Here is a 27703-nt window from a genome sequence, read left to right as displayed (position 1 = left end):
CATGGCGTTTACAAATCGTGAACAGAACCGCAGGTTTTCGGCGATCCATATTTTGCTCAACTGATCTCGCATTGACTCAACTTTAGCAGACATCGCAGACTATTTATTCTGACAAAGGCGCGAACAACTGGGGGAGCTGTCTTAGGTCTTGCAAAAGGTAATTGTTGGGTAATCTTGAACTTTAGCGTGTTAAATTCATAGCTCAGAATCCAGTGACATTCTTGACTTATTTTTGATACAAGTCCATGTAAGCAAGCCAAAGAACATTTGTCGTGAAATTAATTGAAGCATAATTAATTAATTTGGTTGTTCAATCGACGAAAATGCACCGAAAATGGCGTAGGTTGTCAACCATGGGACTTCATGATGTTGGGCGCAAAGTAAGAATCCGGGGCAGAGTTGGAATAATCGGGATTTCCCGAAACCTCATTTGATTTTCAACAAAGCGCCGCATTTCCGGAAACGAGCTGCCTCGTTCTAGAAATGGCAACCCTTCGACTGGCACAAAAAAAGTATACCCTTTTCACAGGTCATGAATAAGGTATAATAGCTGGGTCACTGACTTTTTAAGCGAAAGACAGCAACGAGTGACTCTGAATGGCGCATCATCAGGTTGGACCACAGTCTCCAGCGGTATTCCCCAGGGGAGTGTCCTCGGTCCGATCCTCTTCGTCTGCTACGTGAACGATATGCCTGATGCAGTGGAGGGCCTACTCCGGATTTTTGCCGACGATACCAAGGTCTTCTTCACAGCAAACGACCAGAATGACTGTCAGGGACTTCAGAGGAACCTAACAGCTCTACAACAGTGGGCCAACGACTGGCAGTTGGCTCATTCCACGGTAACTGACATGACATTTTTACTCCACTTTCGGGTAAAACTATTTTTTTACTGGCTGAAATAAATTCGATATCAACACAATTGGGTTTGTTTGCAACTGTAGACACATGAACGGCTCTGTGAAAAATAAGAAAACCAGAAAAAATGTTTTACAATTTAGTGTGTTTTGCTCTTTTATTTTGGTAACTGACGTGACGCAGAAAACACATTAAAAAAAAGTACAAAAGTCAAGTTCAAAACTTTCTGAATTGACCACTAGCAAAGCAACAAATAACATAAAGTTGGATACCTTATTCATTAAACTAAAAGATACAACCATTGGTTTTGCCTGAAAATAACATTTTCACTACTTGTTCAACAACAAGCTAGACCTACCCTGGTAACTGACATGACGAGAGTCGGTAACTGACATGACAATATTAAGAAAAAGTAGTAAAAAATATTCTATATGATACCATATTCATCCATGATTTATAAAATCCATAAAATATTAATATCCTCAACTAAATGCTAAAAAAAAAAAAAAAAAAAAAAAAAAAAAAAAAAAAAAAAAAAAAAAAAAAGCTACTTTCAAAAAGTTATCTTCAAATCTGTCCAATTCATGTTTGTCATGTCAGTTACTTTAACTGTCATGTCAGTTACCGTCATGTCAGTTACCCTATAAATATGGAAATGAGAACAGATTCATTTTTCTTTTTATGGTATTTTAACCCCATCCTAATAAAGGCAGAGAATATGCATTACCATGATTCTAATCCATCTGATTCAAAAGTTATAAAAACTTCATATCTAAGCATGGTAACTGACATGACATTCAAAAGCCTTTTCTCAACCCCATTTCATGAACCATTAAATCAATAAGATCTTTAAAAAAACACTTTGGAGAGATAGATTGATCAATGAAGTTTAAGAAAGCAGTAAAAATTCTCACCTTCAGCTTTGTTTTCACTTTTAATGGGTGTTTTGTTGAAAGGGATCTTTTCAGAAAATCTCACCCATGTGTTCTCTCAACTTCAAAATGGCCGCCTGACTAGAAATGTGAAAAAAGGGCAATAACTCACATATTTTATGATTGTCTAGTTATCTCTCTTCATCTTAATACCAAAATTTATGATTAAAAGTCAGTTCAAAAAAATGCTGCTTTGGTTGACATTCCCGTGGATTGACCCAGTTACGTTTCAACGCTGGGAAGTGCAAGGTCATGCACATGGGCAAAAAGAACGAAGAACATGATTACCACATGCAGGATGGAGCTAACCAGACGACCCTCGAAGTAACGACATGTGAAAAGGACCTTGGCGTGCATGTTGACCCTACATTGAAATTCTCACAGCACGTCAGGAAGACGACAAACAAAGCAAACAGCATCCTTGGAATGATAAGGAGAACCTTTGACTACATGGACAAAAGCATGATGAACCAACTCTTCAAAGGCCTGATCAGACCCATACTGGAATACGGCAATATCATCTGGTCGCCCTCCCTGAAGAAAGACGCCATGCTCATCGAGAGCATTCAAAGAAGAGCCACAAAAATGGTCCCTGAACTCAAGGAGAAGGAGTACGAAGACCGCCTGAGGGCCCTGAACCTCCCAAGCCTGACGTATAGAAGACTGAGAGGGGACCTCATTGAGGCGTACAAACTGACCCACGGAATGTACAATGTGGACAGTGAAACTCTGCTCCCAAAGTGCAAGAACGACCGAACAAGAGGCCACCAATACAAGCTGGAAAAAAGAGCATCCCGCCTGGATATCAGGAAAAACTTTTTTGGGCTGAGAGTAGTCGGGAACTGGAACAGCTTACCAGAGTATGTAGTCAACGCCCCGTCCGTGGACAGTTTCAAAGGAAGGCTTGATGGAAACCTGAGAGAGCACCAATATAGTATTGAATTCCCGCTGACTACCTCCAGTCAAGACACCCAAGAAGTGGGTGGAACGAATACCCAAGAGCTGCGACACAAAGACCCACTATAGGCCCTTGGCCTCGGATGGAAAAACAAGTGTATGCAAGTGTAAGTGTAAGTGTATAATATGAAAAAGCAAGGTCTTATACAGGGGAAGTCTTGAATTGGGGGTGTGGGGGTACACTGTGTAACAATTCTCTCAGTGACACTCACTCAGCGCATGCAGCTAGCTCGTTGCTGCTGTCTCGATCTATTTTGAACACAATGATTTTTTTTTCTCAGAGTAGAGTGTTAGTTTGTTACAACAGGCTGAAATCATCTTTAATTTGAATCAACATTTTGCAACAATCAATCACATCAATATAGCGCACAAACTTGCACATTACGTTTCAAGAGCCTAGATTACCATGCAGTGACAAGAGCCTACTCATTAACGGGACGTAATGCTGTCTTTGCAGCCCAGAGAGACTGTGTGAGTTTAATATATGTGCACATCCTAGATACTGGGTCACAACTATGGGACATGGACACCAGGAAAAAAAGTAGGACTGAATTGAGTGAAATACTCTTTTTTAAGTGCAAAAGACATGCCTGTATCTTTTTCTGTCAAAGAGAGGACCTTTCATATCGGGGTTTCTTTAGAAATGACAATTAGACACATGCAGTACGCTCTATGTCGTGGGTTACATGGTTTCCACTTTAGGCTTCAATATCCCACAGGAAAGAACTTTAGCTCAGTTATTGCATGTGGCATGTGGACAACATTGATAAATAAATATGCAAACATGAAAGTTTGAAATTACAAGTTTCCATAAGTTAACTAGATCGAAGTAGAAAGTGGAAACCGTAACCCACGCAATTTCCAGGTGCAAAAGTTTTTCTTGTAGGTCAAATGTAGCAACTATACCCTTTTGGGCACCCTTTTGGGTTTTAATACATGATAGAAAGATTTAAGTGAGCAAAAAGTTTTCGATCTGTGCTCACTGGGTTTATGTGTATAGAGATAATACTGTCGTGAGTTACATGGAAACCATAGTTTGTAATGTCTTTTATTTCCAAAGAAAAGAACTAAAACTTGATTATTGCAATTTGCATGTGGACAACATTGATAAATAAATATGCAAACATGAAAGTTTGAAATTACAAGTTTCCATAAGTTAACTAGATCGAAGTAGAAAGTGGAAACCGTAACCCACGCAATTTCCAGGCGCAAAAGTTTTTTTTGTAGGTCAAATGTAGCAACTAGCCTTTTGGGCACCCTTTTGGGTTTTAATACATGATAGAAAGATTTAAGTGAGCAAAAAGTTTTCGATCTGTGCTCACTGGGTTTATGTGTATAGAGATAATACTGTCGTGAGTTTCATGGAAACCATAAGTTCGTAATGTCTTTTATTTCCAAAGAAAAGAACTAAAACTTGATTATTGCATGTGGACTACATAGATAAATAACTATGCATACATGAAAGTTTGAAATTTTCAAGTTTCCATAAGCGACAATCCTAAATGAGAGAATTAATCGATTGTCGATCGTGCGTTGCAGAAGAATCGAAAATTTCATAATGGCGCCGATCATGAGAACACATGTGCTGCTCAAACTTTGCACCAGATCAAGCTTTAATCAGCAAAATATCGCAAAATTCGTCGATGAATATATGCTACAATTGTCAAAAAAGATTTTACAGGTCTCAAACAGTGAAGATACAGCGTGGTCTGTCGTGAGTTACGTCTCAAAAACCGGAAACGAATACGATTGGGTGGATAAATTCTCATTGTCTATTCACATGACCGGGTCAAACGTCATGAATGGAACTTTCCACGGTGTTCCCGCGATCTCACAACGCGTGTGTGATAGGCAATGCGGGATTTGTCGTCTGCTGTGGCCATGCTTTCGTGCATTACAGATGGAAACGAAACAAGGGTGGGGTACATTCAAGCGCGATTATAAGCTGAAATAAATTTGTTTCCTACCGTAGTGCTGTGTTTTGAAAACCTAAATGTTGTTGAAATAAATAAATAATGACTTTGAATAACTTTGAGGTTTCCTTTGTTCAGCAGATCGCATTTTTTGATGAAGTTGAAACCGGAAACGACGGTAACCCACGATTACGTGTTTTCTTTGCCGATCAAACTCCCAGAAGAAGAAAAATAGATGTAATTCTTGAGTGTGTTTGTCGAGAATAATCCTTCAGCTGACCCATAAACATCACAATAAAATTCACAGAGCTTTATTCTCCATTATGTACAGCTGCAACACAGACTGGTGTATTTTTGTCCCAGTTTTAGGTGCTGTTTTGGGGGCATTTTGGCTAAAAATTAAATCGTTTAAAACCCACAGCAATGTTTGGAAACCCAAACTTGGTTGTTACAGTAAGTCAAATCCATCCCCTTTGACATCAAAGCATCCCCTTTGTCATCCATTGCTCAGAGATATTGTGACAGTCATTCAAAGTTGACAACCCATAGTATTTCCCAGTATCTAGGACGTGCACATATATATATAATCAGTTAAGACTGAGTAAAAAAATTATTACAATTGATAGTTACCAGTGAAAAGTTATATCGGAACACTCTTGTTGTGTTTTTGTTGTTGTAAAAATAATGTCAGATCTGAAACGTTAAAAAATTACGTAAAATGTTTGCGTTTTGGTCGAGTGGGATGGGTCGTTGTAGTTTGAACTGTGTTGTTACAGCCCGCCGAAGTTATCAAAAACGTTTTTGCTTTTTGTAATTCGGTTGGTTTGGTGCGTTATATAATGCATCTGCTTTTTCAAGACTAAGCATTGATCACTTTAAAACACAAGGATCATCATAGGCCATCATGACGTATCATTTTACATCGCATTCTAAGAAAGAGCAGAATTCTCACTATGCGCGCGGTACATTTCTAGAATCGCGTAGCGCAAAGTTGGAATTCCTACAATGGCGACCATTGTTGGAATTCCAACAAAGCGCAGGTCATTTCCGGAAAAGCGCCGATGACGAGATGGGTCGCAACAGTGTTGACTCTAAAGGCAATGAGCGGCACTATAATGACCAAAACGAAACATGGAAAATACATGGAGTAACTTAGTTTTCTGGGTAGTTATTGAAGTGACTTATATAAAGAAATGAAAAAATTGCGAAAACTAAAGGACATAGATTGCCGTCGCTATGGAAACTGGCATACACAGCGTCATATTGGATTTCTAGGAAACGGTTTTACAGCAACATCATACATCAGAAATGCTTAATAATTGGCACAAAGATACACAAAACTTTTATCTACAATCATAGAACGATATTTTGACAAAAACTACAGTTGAATTTAAATTAATTTTTTAAAATAAAGATTAATGAATATATGCAGTTAGAAATTCATTCATCCTAATATTACACAGCAGTACTATAAGTATAACTAACGCGATTGTCTTAGAATGACTGGAAATGAGCTAAATGTGCGACTATAAACGTACCGCAGGATCTTTGACAAGCGGAGTTCTTCTTGATTTTTTTTAATTTTTCTGAGAAAATATCTGTTTTTAAATATTTGGTGAAATATGTCATTATGTGACATTGTTGTCCTAGTTGAGCAAGTGGACATTTATGTTTGAATGGCATTTTGTCATTTATAATTATATTGAAAAAAATAATACAGATTTTTCTAATCAGTACGTTTTAGAAAGGCAACGAATTGTGTTTAGAGAGGACATCATTTTTGCGACCAAGATCAGGGTTTCATTTACTAGTGCGTCCTGCACCATTGGCGCATACATCTGAAAATGTCCCATCACAATTCCCTTCAGTGCGTCAAAGGGTGCATTGAGATTACGTACCACCACGCCACCAAATGTACACTTTACATCGGATTACACACACACAAACACGCACACAAACACACACACGCACATGCACACATGGATAACACGATATAGCGGCTAATTTTGGATGGCACCATATTGCACCCTTTTACATCATTGGTGAAAAACGCGTACAGTAAAACCTGAGTCTAGCGGACCCTTATTGTAACGGCCACCTGCTACATACGGACAGTTTATCATGGCACGAACATGATTTCAACAATAACTAACCTTTAACGGGCGGACACCTGCCACTTACTGACGCGGACACGATTTTTCGGACCGTAGGAAGTGTAAACACTGTCACAAACGGACACAACGTACATAAAAACGCAACTTCGAAAACTCGACTGTTATGCAGACAGTGCTCGGCAGCCGTAGCCGTAGCACAAATGGTTGTTGATTGGTTGTCCTGTCCCTTTTCTGACCAATCAGTGGCTTGTTTAGATGGAGACCCACTTTCGCTCACTCACTTTCGCTTCGCTCACTTTCGCTTTTCCGCATTGTGGATACAGTCACAACCAAAAGCAACAGTAGACTACTGTGTTTGAAAATGGAATGATAGTCTCCAGCAGGAAAAAGAAAAGCGTTGACTTTAGAGCAGCGTGTCGCTGCCTTGAAAAAACTAGATAGCGGCCAATCATGCCGAGATCTAGATGTGGCGAAGGAGATGGGATGTGGTAAAACACAGATCGCGAGGATCAAATCGGAAAAAGAAGACGTGATGATCTCTCTCTCTTTGTAAGCAATCGTTCGAAGGAAACAATAGTTAACACAGCTAAATTTTTGTTCCATGCATTTATGCTGAGACTAGAAAAACTGAATGAAACAAGAGCTGACCCAATTTGGTCGAGACACACTGCGGGATTTCCCGTTGAATGACTGATGAAGAGTCAGCTATTTTTAGCTTTGTGACGTCCGACTTGCGTAAGTTTGAATGCACAGTGTGTGTAGGGAACGGGGGGGGGGGGGGGGGGGGGGGGGGGGGGGGGGGGGGGGATGTTGTTGTTGTTGTTGTTGTTTGCTACATGTATCATTTGTTTACTCACATTTTCAGTGAGTCTCATGTTCAATCCAATAAATACATACTACAGGACTGACAAAAAGTGTCTTGTTCATTTTACGTGCTCTTTGTAAAATATTGCCCCGGCCCCTCCACCTGTGAAGAAGGGACACCTGTCTAATAGGGACACTATTACCATTCCCCAAGGGTGTCCGTTAGAGACAGGTTTTACTGTACAGGCCTCTTTGGCGCTTCGATCTTGCCTTCGACTATGTCCCATCGGAATTTGGTTGAGGGGGACAAATGTCCCATTGCCTTTTTCTCCCAGGTTAAACCCTGGAGATTGTTAACAACGAAAGTAGTGCCTCGATTATCATGAAAATACCCATGTAATACGCAGAATAATCACCTCCTCAGCTAACAGAGACAAAGCGGCAGGTCGTGGGATAAACATTGTATACACATGCGCTTGCAAATGGATAAGCTTCCATTAGTGATCAAAAGATTTTCTTTTTTTCTGTCGAAAACCATGCATGTTTCAATCATAAACGAAAACAGCAATGACGCTCACATCGTCTGTTTTCAGTGTTTTTGTGCATTACGGTAGAGTTCACTTCCTTCAATTACTTCCACTCCTTCGTAAATCCTCACACGAACACGAAAACAAAGCCATGGATGCATATCATGTAAGTTATGATTTCAATCAAAAATGTCAACAAAACACTATCTAAGGACGCATTATCTTAGTTTTTGATGAGGTTTTCGAAGGTTTAAAAAAAAATTGTCCGCAATATTGCCTAGCAATAATTACTCACATCTGTGTAAATAACTGCAATGATCTAAAATGTTACTTACTTCTCGTAGGTAGTCAAGAGATCCTGAAAGGAAAACAAGTCGCGTAAGGCGAAAACACAACATTTAGTCAAGTAGCTGTCGAACACACAGAATGAAACTGAACGCAATGCCATTTTTCAGCAAGACCGTATACTCGTAGCATCGTCAGTCCACAGCTCATGGCAAAGGCAGTGAAATTGACAAGAAGAGCGGGGTAGTAGTTGCGCTAAGAAGGATAGCACGCTTTTCTGTACCTCTCTTTGTTTTAACTTTCTGAGCGTGTTTTTAATCCAAACATATCATATCTATATGTTTTTGGAATCAGGAACCGACAAGGAATAAGATGAAAGTGTTTTTAAATTGATTTCGACAATTTAATTTTGATAATAATTTTTATATATTCAATTTTCAGAGCTTGTTTTTAATCCAAATATAACATATTTATATGTTTTTGGAATCAGAAAATGATGGAGAATAAGATGAACGTAAATTTGGATCGTTTGATAAAATTTTTTTTTTTTTTACAATTTTCAGATTTTTAATGACCAAAGTCATTAACTAATTTTTAAGCCACCAAGCTGAAATGCAATACCGAAGTCCGGGCTTCGTCGAAGATTACTTGACCAAAATTTCAACCAATTTGGTTGAAAAATGAGGGCGTGACAGTGCCGCCTCAACTTTCACGAAAAGCCGGATATGACGTCATCAAAGACATTTATCATAAAAATGAAAAAAACGTATGGGGATATCATACCCAGGAACTTTCATGTCAAATTTCATAAAGATCGGTCCAGTAGTTTGGTCTGAATCGCTCTACACGCACGCACGCACACACACACATACACACACATACACCACGACCCTCGTCTCGATTCCCCCCTCGATGTTAAAACATCTATATATATATACGACTTGTGTCTGTGTGTGTGTCTGTGTATCTGTGTATTCACCATGCACGGCCAAAGTTCTCGATGGATCTGCTTCAAATTTGGTGGGCTTATTCAGAGAGACCCCGGACACAACCTCATCGATGAGATATTTCAACACGTGCTCTCAGCGCGCAGCGCTGAACCGATTTTGGTTCCACCTCAGCTACCCGGGCCCCCATACCGACACACCAAAGCCGCTACACCACATCACAACGCCAAAGTTCTCGCTGGATCTTTTTCAAATTTGGACACCGTATTCAGCTACACCCCGGACACAATATCATCGATGAGATATTTCAACACGTGCTCTCAGCGCGCAGCGCTGAACTGATTTTGGTTTTTGTGTTCATTTCACCATTATAAGTAACTCTTCCTTATCTTCTCCAGTGTTTGGCGTTTATCTCCCTTCCTTCGTGTGGCTTTCCCGTTTGTAAGTTACTATTACTATTTTTAGAATGTCACTGCGCTGTCCACTGCGCTGTCCACAACGCTTCCCTTGCACCCGTAAGTTGTTCTTACTGTCAAAGTGAAAAGGTCGAATCAATTTATAGCCACGCGAAAAATACACTCTCACCTATCTCTATATATTTATAGATACAGATATGCATATATATATACGGCTTCTCTGTGTGTGTGTGTGTGTTGGTGTGTGTGTGTGTGGGCAAAAACCTGTGTATTGTAGAGTTCTGTTTGTGATGTGGTCTAGCGGCTTTTGTCTGTCTGTATGTTCTGGCATTTGAGAAGCCACAGCAGATAATATAGGGCTAAGAAATAAGCTCTAAAATTCTCAATCCCGTTTGACAGGACTTCGCCTTCAAAGGTGATTGTGGTGAACCGCCACGCTGTCTGTCTCTGTCTCGCGATTCACCCCGGCGAAGCCGGGTATTCCTCTAGTTTAGTCATAACTTGACTAAATGTAAAAAGGAATCTGCTGGGTCATTGCTGAAATGATTAGTTTTGAATTAATTGCTGTGCACTATTTTTTATGATTGAATCTCAGCATTTTTAATTTTATAAATAAGTTTATGAATGCTTATTGGTTTTCTTTAATTTTGTTTGAAGTTTGACTGTTGCCAGGAGCAACGGCAGTGTGCTGGGGACAATAGCAATGCTGCACATGTGACAAGATGGATGAAGGGCTCCCAGCAGATAAGATGGAGATGGATGTGGGTGAAGATCCTCCAGTGTCTTATCCTGCTGCACCACAGCCACACGGTGAGTGCTTTGATATCTCGTTTTTCAATTTCACACCAACCAAATGTTCAGGTGTTGGCATGACAATTATGATAAGTGTTGTTTTCCGCCCTCACGGTAAAACCATTAAGGCAGGCTGCAATAGGCGCTTGTACAGTGGTACCTGCGATGAAAGGACACCCTTGTGACCAGCCAAAAGTGTCCCTACATTACAGGTGGCCTTTCATGACAGGTATACTTTGGTAGAGATAATGTAAAAAGGGACAAGAGAAGGTGTCCTTTTAAGGGAGGTGTCCTCTCATGGGAGGGTCCACACATCGGAGGTACTGCTGTACAGTGGAACCCCCCTTTTAAGACCTTATCCTTGCTTTTTGAGATTTTCTGTTCATAACCTCTGTACATTTACCCCCATTTTAAGACCCCTCCTTTTTATATTTAGTCAAGTTTTGACTAAATATTTTAACATCGAGGGGGAATCGAAACGAGGGTCGTGGTGTAGCTTTATTTCAGCTGAAATTGCCATTCCTTCAGTACCATGCCTGGTGTGTGTGTGCGTGTGTGTGTGCGTGTGTGTGTCTGTGTGTGTGTGTAGAGCGATTCAGACTAAACTACTGGACCGATCTTTATGAAATTTGACATGAGAGTTCCTGGGTATGAAATCCCCGAACTTTTTTTTCATTTTTTTGATAAATGTCTTTGATGACGTCATATCCGGCTTTTCGTGAAAGTTGAGGCGGCACTGTCACGCCCTCATTTTTCAACCAAATTGGTTGAAATTTTGGTCAAGTAATCTTCGACGAAGCCCGGACTTCGGTATTGCATTTCAGCTTGGTGGCTTAAAAATTAATTAATGACTTTGGTCATTAAAAATCTGAAAATTGTAAAAAAAAATAAAAATTTATAAAACGATCTATTTATGTTTATCTTATTCTCCATCATTTGCTGATTCCAAAAACATATAAATATGTTATATTCGGATTAAAAACAAGCTCTGAAAATTAAATATATAAAAATTATTATCAAAATTAAATTGTCGAAATCAATTTAAAAACACTTTCATCTTATTTCTTGTCGGTTCCTGATTCCAAAAACATATAGATATGATATGTTTGGATTAAAAACACACTCAGAAAGTTAAAACAAAGAGAGGTACAGAAAAGCGTGCTATCCTTCTTAGCGCAACTACTACCCCGCTCTTCTTGTCAATTTCACTGCCTTTGCCATGAGCGGTGGACTGACGATGCTACGAGTATACGGTCTTGCTGAAAAATGGCATTGCGTTCAGTTTCATTCTGTGAGTTCGACAGCTACTTGACTAAATATTGTATTTTCGCCTTACGCGACTTGTTAAGACCTGATTTTCTCAGATTTATAAAGGTCTTCTTCTTCTTCTTCTTCTGCGTTCGTGGGCTGAAACTCCCATGTACACTCGTGTTTTTTGCACGAGTGGAATTTTACGTGTATCAGACCGTTTTTTACCCCGCCATTTAGGCAGCCATACGCCGTTTTCGGAGGAAGCATGCTGGGTATTTTCGTGTTTCTATAACCCACCGAACTCTGACATGGATTACAGGATCTTTTTCGTGCGAACTTGGTCTTGTGCTTGTTTGGACACCGAGGAAAGTCTGCACACAAAGTTGACTCTGAGAAATAAATCTCTCGCCGAACGTGGGGACGAACTCACGCTGACAGCGGCCAACTGGATACAAATCCAGCGCGCTACCAACTGAGCTACATCCCCGCCCCATGAAGGTCTTAAAAGGGTGGTTCCACTGTAGCAGTATTCCTGCACCTTTAAAATCACAACAATGGAAAAAAAGACTTAAAGCATAATACCAAAGGAAAAGGCCCTCAGATCGCTTCCGAAGTTCTAACATACGATGGTGCGTTACTAATTATGCTACATGTACCAGGAAGGATGTCTTCACTTTGCAAAAGGAAGTGTTTTGAAAGCTTAAAGGCCCAGTCTGCCTCAATTAGTTTAATACAGAACGATTTAAATCTTCTCATGAAAAAGCTTATGGAACACACTTGAAATGGCATTTGATAGCATTCGTTCGTTTGAATAGCTATTTAGATTGCGTAAACCACACACCCGTTTTCGTGGTTTATCTAACCCATGAGCTATCGTGAACTCGTGTGATCCACTTTCCTTTTTTGACTCACATGCGAAGCAAAAGTGAGTCTATGTACTCACCCGAGTCGTCCGTCCGTCCGTCCGTCCGGAAAACTTTAACGTTAGATATTTCTTGGACACTATTCAGTCTATCAGTACCAAATTTGGCAAGATGGTGTATGATGACAAGGCCCCAAAAAACATACATAGCATCTTGACCTTGCTTCAAGGTCAAGGTCGCAGGGGCCATAAATGTTGTCTAAAAAACAGCTATTTTTCACATTTTTCCCATTTTCTCTGAAGTTTTTGAGATTCAATACCTCACCTATATATGATATATAGGGCAAAGTAAGCCCCATCTTTTGATACCAGTTTGGTTTACCTTGCTTCAAGGTCAAGGTCACAGGAGCTCTTCAAAGTTGGATTGTATACATATTTTGAAGTGACCTTGACCCTGAACTATGGAAGATAACTGTTTCAAACTTAAAGATTATGTGGGGCACATGTTATGCTTTCATCATGAGACACATTTGGTCACATATGATCAAGGTCAAGGTCACTTTGACCCTTATGAAATGTGACCAAAATAAGGTAGTGAACCACTAAAAGTGACCATATCTCATGGTAGAAAGAGCCAATAAGCACCATTGTACTTCCTATGTCTTGAATTAACAGCTTTGTGTTGCATGACCTTGGATGACCTGGTCAAGGTCACATGTATTTTGGTAGGAAAAATGTGTAAAGCAGTTCTTAGTGTATGATGTCATTGCTAGGTTTGTCATGTAAAGGTCAAGGTCAAGCATGTGAGTCGTATGGGCTTTGCCCTTCTTGTTTCACAATGTAGTCGTCAGTTTGTGATTTCAATGCGACTTGCATCATCTGCCATAGCACGTTATTGTGTACCTCTGAATCTAAAATGCATCAAACAGCTGCGAGTCACACAAACTTATTGGCGGCGGTTGGCTTCTAAAGAAGCAAGCGCTATGCATAAAATTCGTCTTTTGCCTTGCGTAATCTTTTTCCGGGCTCCCTTTTTTCAAACTTTCAAAACTTCAAAGTGTACTGATCTTGTCTTGATGAATAAAGAATTCTTTTAAGATTTAAGAATTTTTGTGTAACAAGCTGTCAATTTATCATTTAGATTTTAAAAGTTAGGTCTAGTGCCAAAACGAGACGTGCGATTTGTCTCATTGTAAATCCGGCTGGCCACGCACAAATAAATTCTTTGAAAAATGTTCGCTCTTTCCGGAGGGCACCTAGGATGTTCTGAAGCGGTGACTGTTTAAACGAAAGGGTGTTTGTACTGTGTGTAAAAGCCTGACAGTGTCTGTAACCAGAAACTGATGGTTTACGTGAAGCTGACTGTGCCTTTAATTAAATGTCACTCCTTGTGATGGTTGGATTTGGTTACTTCCCTTGTTTGTGTGCATGATGCTTGTTACGAGAAGACCTATATAAGACGCTTGGTCTGTGTACCTTTGAAGAAGGCCTGCGGGCCGAAAATTTGGATTTTAAAAAGATGCGACATTCTGGCTTGGTTTTGGACTTTTTATTGTGTTGTATATATATCAGAACTGTTGTATGGGCGAGTGGCTAGGAGCCAAACATTGCATTAGATCAAAAAGTTTATGTCTGTCTGTGACGCAAAGCCCTGACCTGGCAGTGAGGACAGCACGGGTGAAGTATTGTCATTGATGTGTGATGTCGGATGTTTTATAGTGGGGCGGCTTAGCAAACCTTTTGTGCATTTTGTTATACAATCACCAAATTTGGCACAAATGTATATTAATATGTTGCGAACATTTTCAGATATTGGGCCACTTGAAATTCTCTCTATATGTCCGCCATATTGGATTTCAAAATGGCCGCCACTTGAAATCTACCTTTGCTATTATCTCTGGACATAATGCAGCTATTGACTTGATTCTGGTATCTAAATGTATGTTTTGGGGGGCAAGGAATCCAATGGTACCAATTACCACTTGGTATTGTCAAGTATTTGCCGCAATATTGGATTTCAAAATGGTTGCTTTACATTACATGGCTGCTTTACGATCTACATTTGACATTATCTCAAAGAAGCGGCCATGTAATGGATCTAATGTATGTATGTAATGTATGATCTAATGTATGTGATCTAATGTAACTATTGACTTGATTCTGGTGGTGGTGGTGGAGGTGGTGGTGGTGGTGGTTGTGGTAGTGGTAGGGGTGGTGGTAGTGGTAGTGGTGATAACAGAAATGTTAACATTGTATCATTGTATCATTGCAAGTTCAGAAGACAGTTCCACCATGTCCAAGAGCTTCGGACTAGCTGATGTTGAGGGAACTTTAACATCAACATCACAGCACCTCACCACAACTGACTGGAAGTTATGCCTTATATGTCAAGAAGACAAGACGGAGACACTGACCAAACCTCACCAATCAAAGAGAAAAGACATTGGGAGTGGGTACAGTTCACTCGCAGAGAACTTGGCCAAATTTAGTGAACTTGGAGAGCTTCCAGGATCATTTCACCTGGAAAGACTCGATGATGGTCATGGCATTGAAGCTGCGATGGTTGCACACGGTGCAAAATATCATCAGACATGCAGGCTCCAGTACAACAACACCAAACTGCAGAGAGCACAAAAGAGAGCACTCAAGAAAGAAGGTGAGAGCGACGAGGAACAAGCTGCATGCAAACGCACCAGGTTACATTCACGCTCATCGTGTACAGAGAAGAAGGTCCCAGAAACTTGTTTCTTCTGTGAACAACCTGCTGGGGCTGACAGTCTTCGGAAAGCTGCAACATTCCAACTGGACAGACGGGTGCGTGCCTGTGCAACCCTTCTTGGTGATACAGAACTGCTGGGCCATCTCAGTGGTGGGGACATGGTAGCGTTGGACGCCCAGTATCACCCACGGTGCTTGATAGGACTTTATAATCGCACAAGAAAGGCCCAGTCAACAGGATCACAGGACACAAACCAAGAGAGAGCAATGTCGGCAGTTGTCTTCGCTGAACTCGTCCTCTACATTGAAGAAACCAGACAAGATGAGGAGACGGCAACAGTATTCAGATTAGCTGACCTTGTCCAGCTATATCAGTCAAGAATGGAACAGCTAGGAGTCCAGCTCGACACGAGAGTCCACTCCACACGACTGAAACAGAGACTGCTTGCTCAGTTTCCTGACATGCGGGCACACACCAAGGGGAGAGACATCCTGATGGCATTTGAAGAAGATGTCGGTGCTGCTCCTGCCAAAGCCTGCGAGCTGGACAGTGATAGTGATGCAGTCCATCTTGCCCATGCTGCACAGATTGTTCGCCGTCACATGTTTGGAGAAGCCAAGCCCTTCACAGGATTCCCTGAAGGATGTCAAGAAGAATCTGTGCCACCGCTGCTGCTTGCCCTAGTCAGTATGATCCTAGAGGGACCCAGCATCAAGGAACAGATGGCAGACACTAACCCTGCAGCAATGGCCACAGCCCAGATACTGAAGTTCAACAGCATCAAACACAACCCGTACGAAATGAACATATATGAACATATAAGAGACATATATAAGAAATCTATAAGTTTCTTATAAGAAACATATAAGTTTCATATATGACAAGTAAAAAGCTATGTATGTCAGTTGTAGGAATAGGTTTCTTATAAGTCTCTTATATGAAAAAGACCCCAATTCATATAAGAATCATATATGAATCATATATGAGAACCTGCACTTCCAGAAACCTATAGTTCTCTTATATGTTTCTTATATGAATCTTATATGACTCTTATATGAATCAGCACTTAGTTTCTGCATAGGAGAATTCAGGACTTAGAAAAAATATTGGACAATGCTGAATTACTGGCAATACTGGCTTTCATATATGAACAGGAAGTGGATGGTTTGCCTTGAGCATTATCTCCCCCTGACTGAACGGCCATCTTTGTGACAGCAGCTCTGTGAATGTTTAGCAGAAAATCAGTGAAAGAGCAGGACTAAAATGCAAAGTTCTTACAGAAATAATTGGACTTGATGTATGAATATGTGAAGAGAATGTTTATGTCATGCTGATGTTTGTGGGTGGCTGGCAGCCCAACCAGCCCAACAGCTTGACACTGACAGGTTTGTGTTTATTCAAAATCCAGAATTTCCCTCCATTATTTGTTTTACTTTACAGTTCTGGTTCTGCATCAGGTGATCAAATCATGTTTACCAGCACTACTTTGGTTCAAGCAACAAAAAACTGTGACAGCTGTGCATATTCAAGAAAATTATTTGTGGCTGTGTAACTTGTTTGTTGTTTCTTGTTCATAATTTCAAGTTTCAAAGTTATTGGATTTGAAGAGGACAATGCATGTCTTACTCCTCTTCTTGTGACCAGTGATTTAGAGATCTGTTTGTTTTTGCCCTCAAAATAAACACAACTTCAGTAAAGATATGTATATATACTGAACCAAAAGGTATTTTGCAGTTGGATTCATTATAATTCAAAGTCAAGACAGTTAAATTGGGTTAAGCAGGTTACTGTTGCTGTTATTTCCCTTGTAAACACAAATGTAGGTCAAGGTCGTGTGTCTAGTATGAGACATATAAATATCATATATGAGACATATAAGAATCCTATAAGGGAGATGTAGGTTTCATATAAGATTCTTATAAGTCTCATATATGAACATTTCATATAAGAGACCTATAGCTTTCTTATAAGAGAATATAAGATTCATATAAGAGACCTATATGAGCTCAGGTTATAGGTTCATATATGATTCATATAAGTTTCTTATAAGAATTTACCTCATTTGCATTTAAAATACCTATAAGCCACATATATGAAATTGTCATACAAGACTCTTATAAGAATCTTATATGAAATGGTGTCCAATTTCTTATAAGAACGTTTTGTACGGGAAGCGAACACGTGGCACCACATCATCCACCAGTGTCAGGCACAGTGTTGCACAGGAGACCCCACTTCCAATATACATGGGGATGATGCTGCATGCTCATACACGCAAGAAGGAATTGGTCGACAGACTGTCACACCTTGGCCTGAGCATCTCCTATGATAGAGTGCTCGAGCTCTCAGCACAGATGGGCAACAGTGTCTGCCAACAGTTTCACAGAGAACGAGTGGTTTGCCCTCCGAAGATGCATGGCAAAGTGTTCACAACTGCCGCAGTAGACAACATAGATCACAACCCCAGTGCAACAACATCAACGGACTCCTTCCATGGTACCGCTATCTCCCTCATACAACATCCTTCTTACACTGGTGAAGGAGTGGATCGGAGCATCGTCATTGTTGGAGGATCTGGGGATGCACGGTCCAAGACAGTCGCCCCCTTGCCGCACTTCTACACTGATGTACCCCCTGTCACTAGCAGCATCAAGAAGTCGCCTGTCCCAGCTGCTAGAGTGGCGTCATTGACCAGAGGAGACTTCAAAAAGCATACTGATGAAGAATACCAATGGCTAGGCAATGCAAAGCGAGTCCTGGAAGACAACACTGGTACAATGGACAATGACAACACATCTTGGGCTGCATTTCATGCCAGCCGACAGCCACCAGATGCTCGAGTCATCTGCCCCACGTCGCTGCTTCCACTCTTCCTGGAGAGTGCCCACACAGTGGCCATGATCCGGCACTCAATGGTCGTCGTGAAGAATGCTGTTGAACACCTGAATCCTGGACAGACACCAGTGGTCACCTTTGATCAGCCACTGTTTGCTTTGGCCAAGCAAATACAATGGAAGTGGCCAGAGAGCTATGGTGAAGACCAGATAGTGGTGATGTTTGGTGGCCTCCACATAGAGATGGCGGCACTGAGGACACTGGGTGACTGGCTGCAAGGGAGTGGTTGGGTGCAAGCACTTGTGCAAGCCGAGATTGCGACAGCAGGGACAGCAGACTCATTCCTGCGAGTATCACATGTCTTGCGCACACGAAGAGCACATCAAGTGACTGCAGCAGCACTGTACATCCTGCAACACCGTGCCTACAAGCACTACTGTCTGGGAAAAACCAGAGATGCAGAGGACCTTCCCGAGTTTGAAGACTGGTGTTGCCAGAGAGGAGAAGACATCCCCCAGTTTCACTACTGGGCAACCGTGCTGGAACTAGAACTGTTGGTTCAAGTGTATGTGCGTTCTCTCAGGCAGGGATCGTTAATGATCTACCTCGATGCTCTGACTGAGCTGGTCCACTGGTTCCACGCACTGGATCACACCCACTATGCTAGGTGAATACCAGTGCACCTGAAGGACATGGCCGAACTCACCAACAAACACCCAGATGTATCCAGGAAATTCAGGGAAGGCCACTTCACCGTTCAGAAAACACAGAGGGTGTTCTCTTCAATCCCGATTGACCAGGCACATGAGCAGAATAATGGCTACATCAAAGGAGACGGTGGAGCAGTTGGGCTCACTGACAACCCTAGTGCCCTACGTCGCTGGATGGTTGCGTGACCAGAAGTTGCCAGGGTGATCGAAGAATTCCAGGATGGGAACCAACACTGGAGACAGCAAACAGCAGACACACGTCATCATGATCAGACGTACAGGCCTCATTTGTGAAAGATGTTCGCTCTCTCGTTGGTGTAATAGAGGAGATGGGCAACCCATTCGAGGAGGAGAGTCAGGATGTAGTCAAACTGGACACAAAGGAGATTGCAGGTCCTGCTGCCGTGGAGACCGTGATGAATGCCAAGAGGATTGGCCAAGAGCAGTTCGAGGCTTTCACCAGAGGGTGTCTGTTGGACAGAACAAAGGCAGTGGACGACCCCATTCCTCGTAACAAGCTGAAGGTGTTCAGCACTTCCACTCCAAGAAGCCAGAGCAAAGGTCAGCAACAGCTCGCCTCCATCAAGAATGACCGTGAACTCTTCGCACGCATGTACATTGGCTGCCAGACGAGGGATGGAAACCTTGAGGAGTTCTTTCGTCACGAGAATCAGGCATGTCCTCCTGCATTGTCTGATGGTGGAAGCCTCTGCACTGGTACCAAGAGTGATCTCCTCACATGCTTGGAAGAAGTCTCCGACGCAAAGACAGAGACTCCTGTCACGACCTGTATTGTGCTTGATGGAGCAGCCATCGTCCAGATGCTGAAGCCGGCTGCATCAAAAACCTTTGAAGAGTATGCACAACAGATCGTCATCCCATATATGTCCACAAAGCTGCAAACAGTGTCACGCCTGGATCTTGTCTGGGATACTTACCTTGCTGATTCACTGAAAGGTAGTACACGTGCAAAGCGGGGACAAGGCGTGCGGAGACGTGTGGTGGCTGCCGCAGCCATACCAGGAAACTGGCAGAACTTCCTACGAGTGGACAGCAACAAGACCGAGCTGTTCAGGTTCCTCTCAGCAGCTCTCATGGAATGGTTTGACCAGGAGGACAAGCAACTTGTCATTACTGATGGAGAGGCAGTGCTCAGCAAGCCACTATTGCCAGATCTGACCTCACTCGCCCCATGTAACCATGAAGAAGCTGACAGTCGGATGTTGCTGCATGCATCTCACGCAGCCCACCATGGACACCATGCAATACTCATCCGGACTGTAGATACCGATGTTGTGGTGCTGGCAGTGTCCCTGGCACAGGAGTTGCAACCAGAAGACAAACTGTGGCTGGCATTCGGAACAGGCCAGAGTTTTCGATACCTAGCAGCACACGAAATAGCAGCTGGATTGGGACGAGAGAAGGCTCGTGCACTGCCAATGTCCCACGCTCTAACTGGATGCGACACTGTGTCTAGTTTTGCTAGACGTGGCAAGAAGACTGCATGGGCAGTCTGGACAGTACTGCCAGAACTCACTGAGGCGCTGCTGCTGCTGTCCTCTGCACCGCATGACATACCAGACGATCCAATGCGCATGATCGAGAGGTTCGTGATCCTGTTGTATGATCGAACCAGCAAATGCACAGACATTGACAAGGCCAGGAGGAAAATCTTCGCAAGGAAGAACAATGTGCAGCTCATTCCTCCAACGAAGGCAGCTCTGGAGGAACATGTCAAGAGGGCAGTGTATCAAGGTGGACATGTGTGGGGTCAGATACTGCTGCCAGCACCAGAGCTCCCTCCACCAACCGACTGGGGTTGGTCAAGGACTGGAGAAGGACAGTACACACCTTACTGGACCAGGCTACCTGAGGCAGCTCACAGCTGCATTGAGCTGGTTTCTTGCAAGTGCAAGAAAGGGTGTGTGAGGCGCTGCAAGTGCAAAAAGGCTGCCCTTCAGTGCACAGCCCTCTGTGTGTGTGAAGGGGACTGCACATGACGATGAGTCAACAACATACATGTACTTGTGGCAATGCTGAACTTGTTAACATCACACTGTTTATGTACACGTATCTTCAGTACCGGTATATACCTAGCCTCAGATACCAGACCATTGTAGAATGTCAGTATACACCTAGCCTCAGATACTAGACCATGTAGCATGTCAGTATTATACTTAAGACATTCCGTCGCGATATAACCTTGAATGGTTGAAAACGACGTTAAACACCAAATAAAGAAAGAAAGAAAGAAAGAAAGACTTAAGACATTTACAGAACTAAGACATTCTTTTCAAAGTATTGTATTGAATCCAATATTTGCCTAGATAATTTCCAAATACAATTATATAACAGGCTGTGATGGATAATACCAAGTTGTAATTGGTACCATTGGATTCCTTGCCCCAAAAAACATACATTTAGATACCAGACCCAAGTCAATAGCTGTATTATGTCCAGAGATAATAGCAAACGTAGATTTCAAGTGGCGGCCATTTTGAAATCCAATATGGCGGACATATAGAGAGAATTTCAAGTGGCCCAATATCAATGTTCGCAACATATTAATGTACATTTGTGCCAAATTTGGTGCTTGTATAACAAAATGCACAATTCTTTTGAACATTTGGGCTAAGCCGCCCCACTATTAATGTTATCGCTGATGTATGTTTTGCAGACTCACTGAGACGAGACGTCAGCACAGAGCAGACAGCCACCACATCCATGGACCACACACCACAGACGTCAGCACAGAGAGACAGCCGGTGTACACGCCACAGTCCGACCGGTCTTGCCACTGGCTTCCACGTCAGGTCTGAGACAGGGTTGGACTGCGCGGGAAACCATGCACCCACCAACAGAACAGCCATGGAAGAGAAGGGTAAAGCAAACAAAATGCAAGAAAAGCTGGAAATAAAAGACGAGGACTGTGACTTCGCTGCTGAGTGTAACACTAACAGCTCTGTACCCCCAGCGAAGACAAGGACAGGCAACTCTGCGTCCGACAGCGCCTTCGCAGTCAAAAAGGAGCCATCAGTGACGGTTCCTGGTGAACGACACTATCACACCGAGGATGCTAGCAGTGGTAGACATGCTCAGTGTGACGCTCTGGTTCCCCTTGCCTCGTCTCACCGTGGACTGGATGGTGAGAAGGTGAAGGTTGAGGGACAGTGGGACATAGAGTTTCCTCTCGCCTCCTCCCACTGTGGAATGGATGTCGTGAAAGTGGAGCTGGAGGCGTTTGAAGTGACCTGTGAGCTTGAGATATGTGAAGAGCCTGGTCCCATTGAGATATTCGAAGACGTTTTTCAAATGAAGACACATGAAAAGACTTGTCAAATGGAGACACATGAAAAGACTTGTCAAATGGAGACATGCGAACAGTCTCGAAATGAAGAGACTCGTCAAATTGAGACACGTGCAGAGACTCGTCAGATTGAGACACGTGAAGAGACTCGTCAAATTGAGACACGTGCAGAGACTCGTCAGATTGAGACACGTGAAGAGACTCGTCAAATTGAGACATGTGAACAGATTCGTCAAATGGAGACACGTGAAGAGACTCGTCAGATTGAGACACGTGAAGAGACTCGTCAAATTGAGACATGTGAACAGATTCGTCAAATGGAGACACGTGAAGAGAATCGTCAAATTGAAACACGCCAAGAGAATCGTCACATTGAGACACGTGAAGAGACTTGTGAAATTGAAGCGAGGAGTGATGAGCAACACAAGAGCAGTGTTCAGTTTGAGGACCAATCACATGCATGTCACGAGGGGGAGACAGCATGTGCACCGTTCACTCAGGTCAAACAAATCAGCGACTTAAAACTCACAAAAGACACATTGTTTAATTGTCAGGAGTGTGATAAAACCTTCACGCTACGTAGTTTTAAGCAACATATAAAAATACATTCACCAGATAAACCATATGCATGTACACAGTGCGATGCAAAGTGGAGGAATGCTGCTCATCTCAGGCAACACATGCTGATACACACAGGGGAAAAACCACATGCATGCCCGACATGTCACAAAACATTTGCACGGCGAACGACCTTGACTACTCATATGTTGACACACGGAGAAAAAACTTTTGTTTGTGACCTGTGTGGGAAAAAATACTTTCAAAGGGAGGGTTTAGCACAGCACATGGCTACACATTCGGGTCAAAAATATGTTTGCAAGCAATGCGGTTTTGGGTATGGACGGCGTTATTCATTGAAGAATCACATGTTGACACACTCAGTAGAAAAACCATATGCTTGTTCACAGTGTGACATGAAATTCAACCATCCCAGCAGTCTAAGCAGACACAGGTTTGTACACACAAACGAGAAAAATCATGCATGCACCCAGTGCGGTGCCAGATTTGCCATTGCCAGCAGATTGAAGCACCACATGTTAATTCACACTCGTGACACTGAGCCTCCCCCAAGAAAGGACACTACTAGAGAGACACGGTTAGGTTATGTTGTCATATTGCCGCATCCAGATGCTTCGACCTTGCTGCCAGCTCACTGCGAGCCTATACTTTGCTATGCAGATTAGGTTTGTCGCGGCTAGCTGCGACGTACCCGCCAGCTTGTCGCGGCTATGTCACACTCCCAGAGCCCTCCTGCGAGCTAGTTGACAGAATGGACTGACCTATATCATATGTCCCTTAACCTTTACCGGATCACGCTTCAGACTACACAGTCCGGATGATGTGGGTCTTGTGCGACCCATACTTTCCAAAGAAGAATTCAACGTAAAAAGTATGGGTTTCACGACACATGCATATATAAATATATTGCTTCAACTGGTCCCGATTTTATTATTGATGGCTTAATACTATCATAAAGTGCTACCTAGGTGTTTATATCAACAACATCCTATCTAATCTTGGTCAACCCACATAGAGCATTTTAGTAAAGTAGTGTCAAAGAAAGTGTACCTACTAGTACTACTGGCACTAATGAGTACTACATGAATAGATCTAAGAATCAAACACTTCCTGAACTGCCACACCAGGAATTTATTCTTTATTGCTCATATTCAGTCAGTTATTGATTACGCATCCACTTTATGGGACTCAGCAAGTGACACTTCCTAAAACTTTTAAAGCCACTTAGCAGAGTACATAAAAGAGCGGTAAAAGTAGTATTACTCAAGCAGACTACTCTCACCGAGTTAGATTGCATAAAGTCAAGGATGGCTTATATTTTTATAACAAAGGAATCCTGATGCATAAAATTATCTCTGGAAATCTACCCGAAACCATTCCCATTTGTTCAAAGTACTCTGAAGAATTCACACTACTTTATGAAATTGATCACTCCTCCTCCTAGGATAGACCTATTTAAGTCTAGTCTAGGTTACTCAGGTAACAGCCTCTAGAACGCTCTTCCGAACGTCCTGAGGAAATCTACCTGCACAAATTCCTTTAGAAGCAAATATACCTTCCATTTAATGAAATTGATAAGCAATAAACCTGATTGGTATACATGCATATACCCTTCGGATACAGTTGCTCATTTTCTAATTATCGTTTATTTCTGACAAATGTTTGATGATTTTACTCAGTCAGTCAGTGTCCATTGTTTGGCTGAGCTAATTTATCGTAAAGTATGCTGAATTCGCATACATTTATAACTAGAGGAATACCCGGCTTCACCGGGGTGAATCGCGAGACAGAGACAGACAGCGTGGCGGTTCACCACAATCACCTTTGAAGGCGAAGTCCTGTCAAACGGGATTGAGAATTTTAGAGCTTATTTCTTAGCCCTATATTATCTGTTATGGCTTCTCAAATGCCAGAACATACAGCCAGACAAAAGCCGCTAGACCCCATCACAAACAGAACTCTACAATCCACAGGTGTGCCCACACACACACACAAACACTCACACACACAGAGAAGCCGTATATATATATGTATATCGATATCTATAAATATATAGAGATAGGTGACAGTGTATTTTTCGCGGCGTGGCTATAAATTATACGGCAGAAGAAGAACAGATTTTGGCTCAAGTCAAGCGAAGAACACCGCTCAAGATCTGAACTTTGCGCATCTGTTTCAGTTTTTCTCCATTCGAATGTCACTGTGCTGATCGTATTCTTCGAACTATATTTACCAAATTTAAGCAAGGGTTGGAGCTGGGCTGGTACCCAAACCGCTAACCCACAAATCGAAGAAAAATCTATGCGTTGAGCCTTATTTTCTTCTTCTTCTTTTTTTTATACTTTTGTTTATACTTTTTTTTTAAACTCCTTGTAAGAGATCATGGGAAAGTAACTTACGTAGGCAATTCTTATTGGTGAGCCTTTGTAACTTTTATGTTTGAAAGTAAACCAGATTGCACAGATTGTGTTACAAGTTACATTTTCCTGTTTGTCTCAACAGATCAATTTTTTAACAAATTTCAACCATATAATACATGTATATTTTTTTCTTCAAAAAATCAAAAATTGGTACTAAAAACTCTGATTCTAAAAACAGAATTTAATGGCAAACTTGGAGCTCAGATGACACCAGATTGCACCATCTGGGTTCTTTGGAGAAAACATTTTCCGGGGGGGCATGCCCCCGGACCCCCCAAGTAAGACTAGGCGCTTTGCGCCGTCGACTTGAAGCGTCTTCAGTTAAATATTTTCAGCCTTTTTTTACAATTTTCAATTCCCATTCCTGAATATATAATTCCTTATTCGACAACTTGTCGGGCAGACAGCCGTACCTCATATTTGTTTCCACTACCACACACATAAAAGTACCCCCCGCGGGTTAGGGGGAGTCCCTTATTGGTTAGGACTAGAAAGAATTTACCCGATGCTACCCAGCATGTCGTAAGAGGCGACTAACGGTTCTGTTTCTTCTCTTCTTTTGTCTTATTTCTGCCTTACCAGTCCTTTCACCTATAATTCCTTCCAAGAAAACTCTCCCTACTATTCCCTGCAGTTTTCCAATTCTTTTCTTGTTGTCTTATTTCTACCTGACTGGATCCATCACCTTTATTTCACTTACCAAAAGTCTTCTTTTCCACATCCTTATTTCTCTGCACCCCGCATGTCGTATGAGGCGACTAACGGATTCTGTTTCTCCTTTAACCCTTGTTAAGTGGTTCTTGTATAGAATATAGTCAATGTTTGTAAAGATTTTAGTCAAGCAGTATGTAAGAAATGTTTAGTCCTTTGTACTGGAAACTTGCATTCTCCCAGTAAGGTCATATATTGTACTACGTTGCAAGCCCCTGGAGCAATTTTTTGATTAGTGCTTTTGTGAACAAGAAACACTTAACAAGTGGCTCTATCCCATCTCCCCCCTTTCCCCTATCCCATCTCCCCCTTTCCCTCGTCGCGATATAACCTTCGTGGTTGAAAACGACGTTAAACACCAAATAAAGAAACACATAAAAGTGTATTGGTACAGGACAATCGATCCGAAAATGTTCGAACCGAGAGAGGAAAAATGGCGGCCGGCCGGACATGTGCTAAAGGTCCGACCACTAGCAGACAGATCTCTTCGGTCGAGACTCACACACTTTCACAAATATCTTTCGATAGAATTCGTTATTCAACAAGTTGTCGGACATACAGTTGTATGTCACGGTTATCTACAAATGCGCTCAGCTCTCATTGTTAATGTGCATCGGATTAAAGAACTATGGACCAGAAAAGTTTCGAATCGATGGATGTTTCGCTCTGGCCGGTGTAACAGTCGCGCATGCGCATTGAGCCCAAACAGTCACGAGGCACATGAAAATTAGTAATTAACGCGTGAAAATTACTAATTTTTAGTTTTTGTGCTAGTAAGCCGTCAGGAAGCAGGCCAAAACTAAACATTAGACATTAACACTTGAAAATTAGTTATTAACACAGGGCGGGGATGTAGCTCAGTCGGTAGCGCGCTGGATTTGTATCCAGTTGGCCGCTGTCAGCGTGAGTTCGTCCCCACGTTCGGCGAGAGATTTATTTCTCAGAGTCAACTTTGTGTGCAGACTCTCCTCGGTGTCCGAACACCCCCGTGTGTACACGCAAGCACAAGACCAAGTGCGCACGAAAAAGATCCTGTAATCCATGTCAGAGTTCGGTGGGTTATAGAAACACGAAAATACCCAGCATGCTTCCTCCGAAAGCGGCGTATGGCTGCCTAAATGGCGGGGTAAAAACGGTCATACACGTAAAAGCCGTGGGAGTTTCAGCCCATGAACGAACAAACAAGCTATTAACACGTGAAAATTAGTAATTAACGCGTGAAATTCACGACATAATTGAATTGTAATTTTCTCGTGAAAATTAGTAACTTTCACGGGTTAATTAATCATTTTTAGTTTTGGTGCTAGTAAGCCGTCATATCAGTGTCAGTATAAGGCTAATTAAGTTATCACCCCTCTACGTAAACACTAAGACACACCATACTTACTGAGTGTGCTACTGAGAGCTGTAACTTTCAGTTGTGTTAAAACTTGTATGTGTGATAACATTAGACTAGGGTCGGTGGTTTTATGCCTTTACCCTTTTTGAATAAAACAATCTTCTTGACTGACCACTGTTTAAATATCCTTCTGTATTTGTGTGTGTGTGTGTGTGTGTGTGGTTGAGTGTGTGTGTGGTTGAGTGTGTGTGTGTGTGTGGTTGAGTGTGTGTGTGTGGTTGAGTGTGAGTGTGTGTGTGGTTGAGTGTGTGTGTGTGTGTGGTTGAGTGTGTGTGTGTTTGAGTGTGAGTGTGTGTGTGGTTGAGTGTGTGTGTGTGTGGTTGAGTGTGTGTGTGGTTGAGTGTGAGTGTGTGTGTGGTTGAGTG

General features: G+C 42.1%; 1 protein-coding gene across 2 annotated transcripts; it reads left to right on the top strand.

Moving 5' to 3' along the window:
• Nucleotides 1-27450, top strand: LOC138978015 (zinc finger protein 714-like). 2 transcript variants are annotated; one of them, XM_070350629.1, is made up of 4 exons: nucleotides 1-157; nucleotides 613-842; nucleotides 10411-10563; nucleotides 21600-27450. In XM_070350629.1, exons 3-4 carry the CDS (start codon nucleotides 10476-10478, stop codon nucleotides 23471-23473), a joined length of 1962 nt encoding a protein of 653 aa, XP_070206730.1. In that variant the 5' UTR covers nucleotides 1-157; nucleotides 613-842; nucleotides 10411-10475; the 3' UTR covers nucleotides 23474-27450. The 2 variants fall into 2 exon arrangements, with proteins under 2 accessions (XP_070206730.1, XP_070206731.1); XM_070350630.1 differs by lacking the exon at nucleotides 613-842.
• The last annotated feature ends 253 nt before the right edge of the window (nucleotides 27451-27703 follow it).

Source organism: Littorina saxatilis, linkage group LG10 (assembly GCF_037325665.1).
Source record: "Littorina saxatilis isolate snail1 linkage group LG10, US_GU_Lsax_2.0, whole genome shotgun sequence".
Lineage (NCBI taxonomy): Eukaryota > Metazoa > Mollusca > Gastropoda > Littorinimorpha > Littorinidae > Littorina > Littorina saxatilis.
This window is presented reverse-complemented; position numbering and strand designations above follow the sequence as displayed.

Bases quoted from the DNA above. Each gene is read 5' to 3' on its own strand.
- LOC138978015 (XM_070350630.1), top strand. From the start codon at position 10,476: ATGGATGAAGGGCTCCCAGCAGATAAGATGGAGATGGATGTGGGTGAA. The intron at 10,564-21,599 runs GTGAGTGCTTTG...TATGTTTTGCAG, and splicing joins TGCTGCACCACAGCCACACG to ACTCACTGAGACGAGACGTC.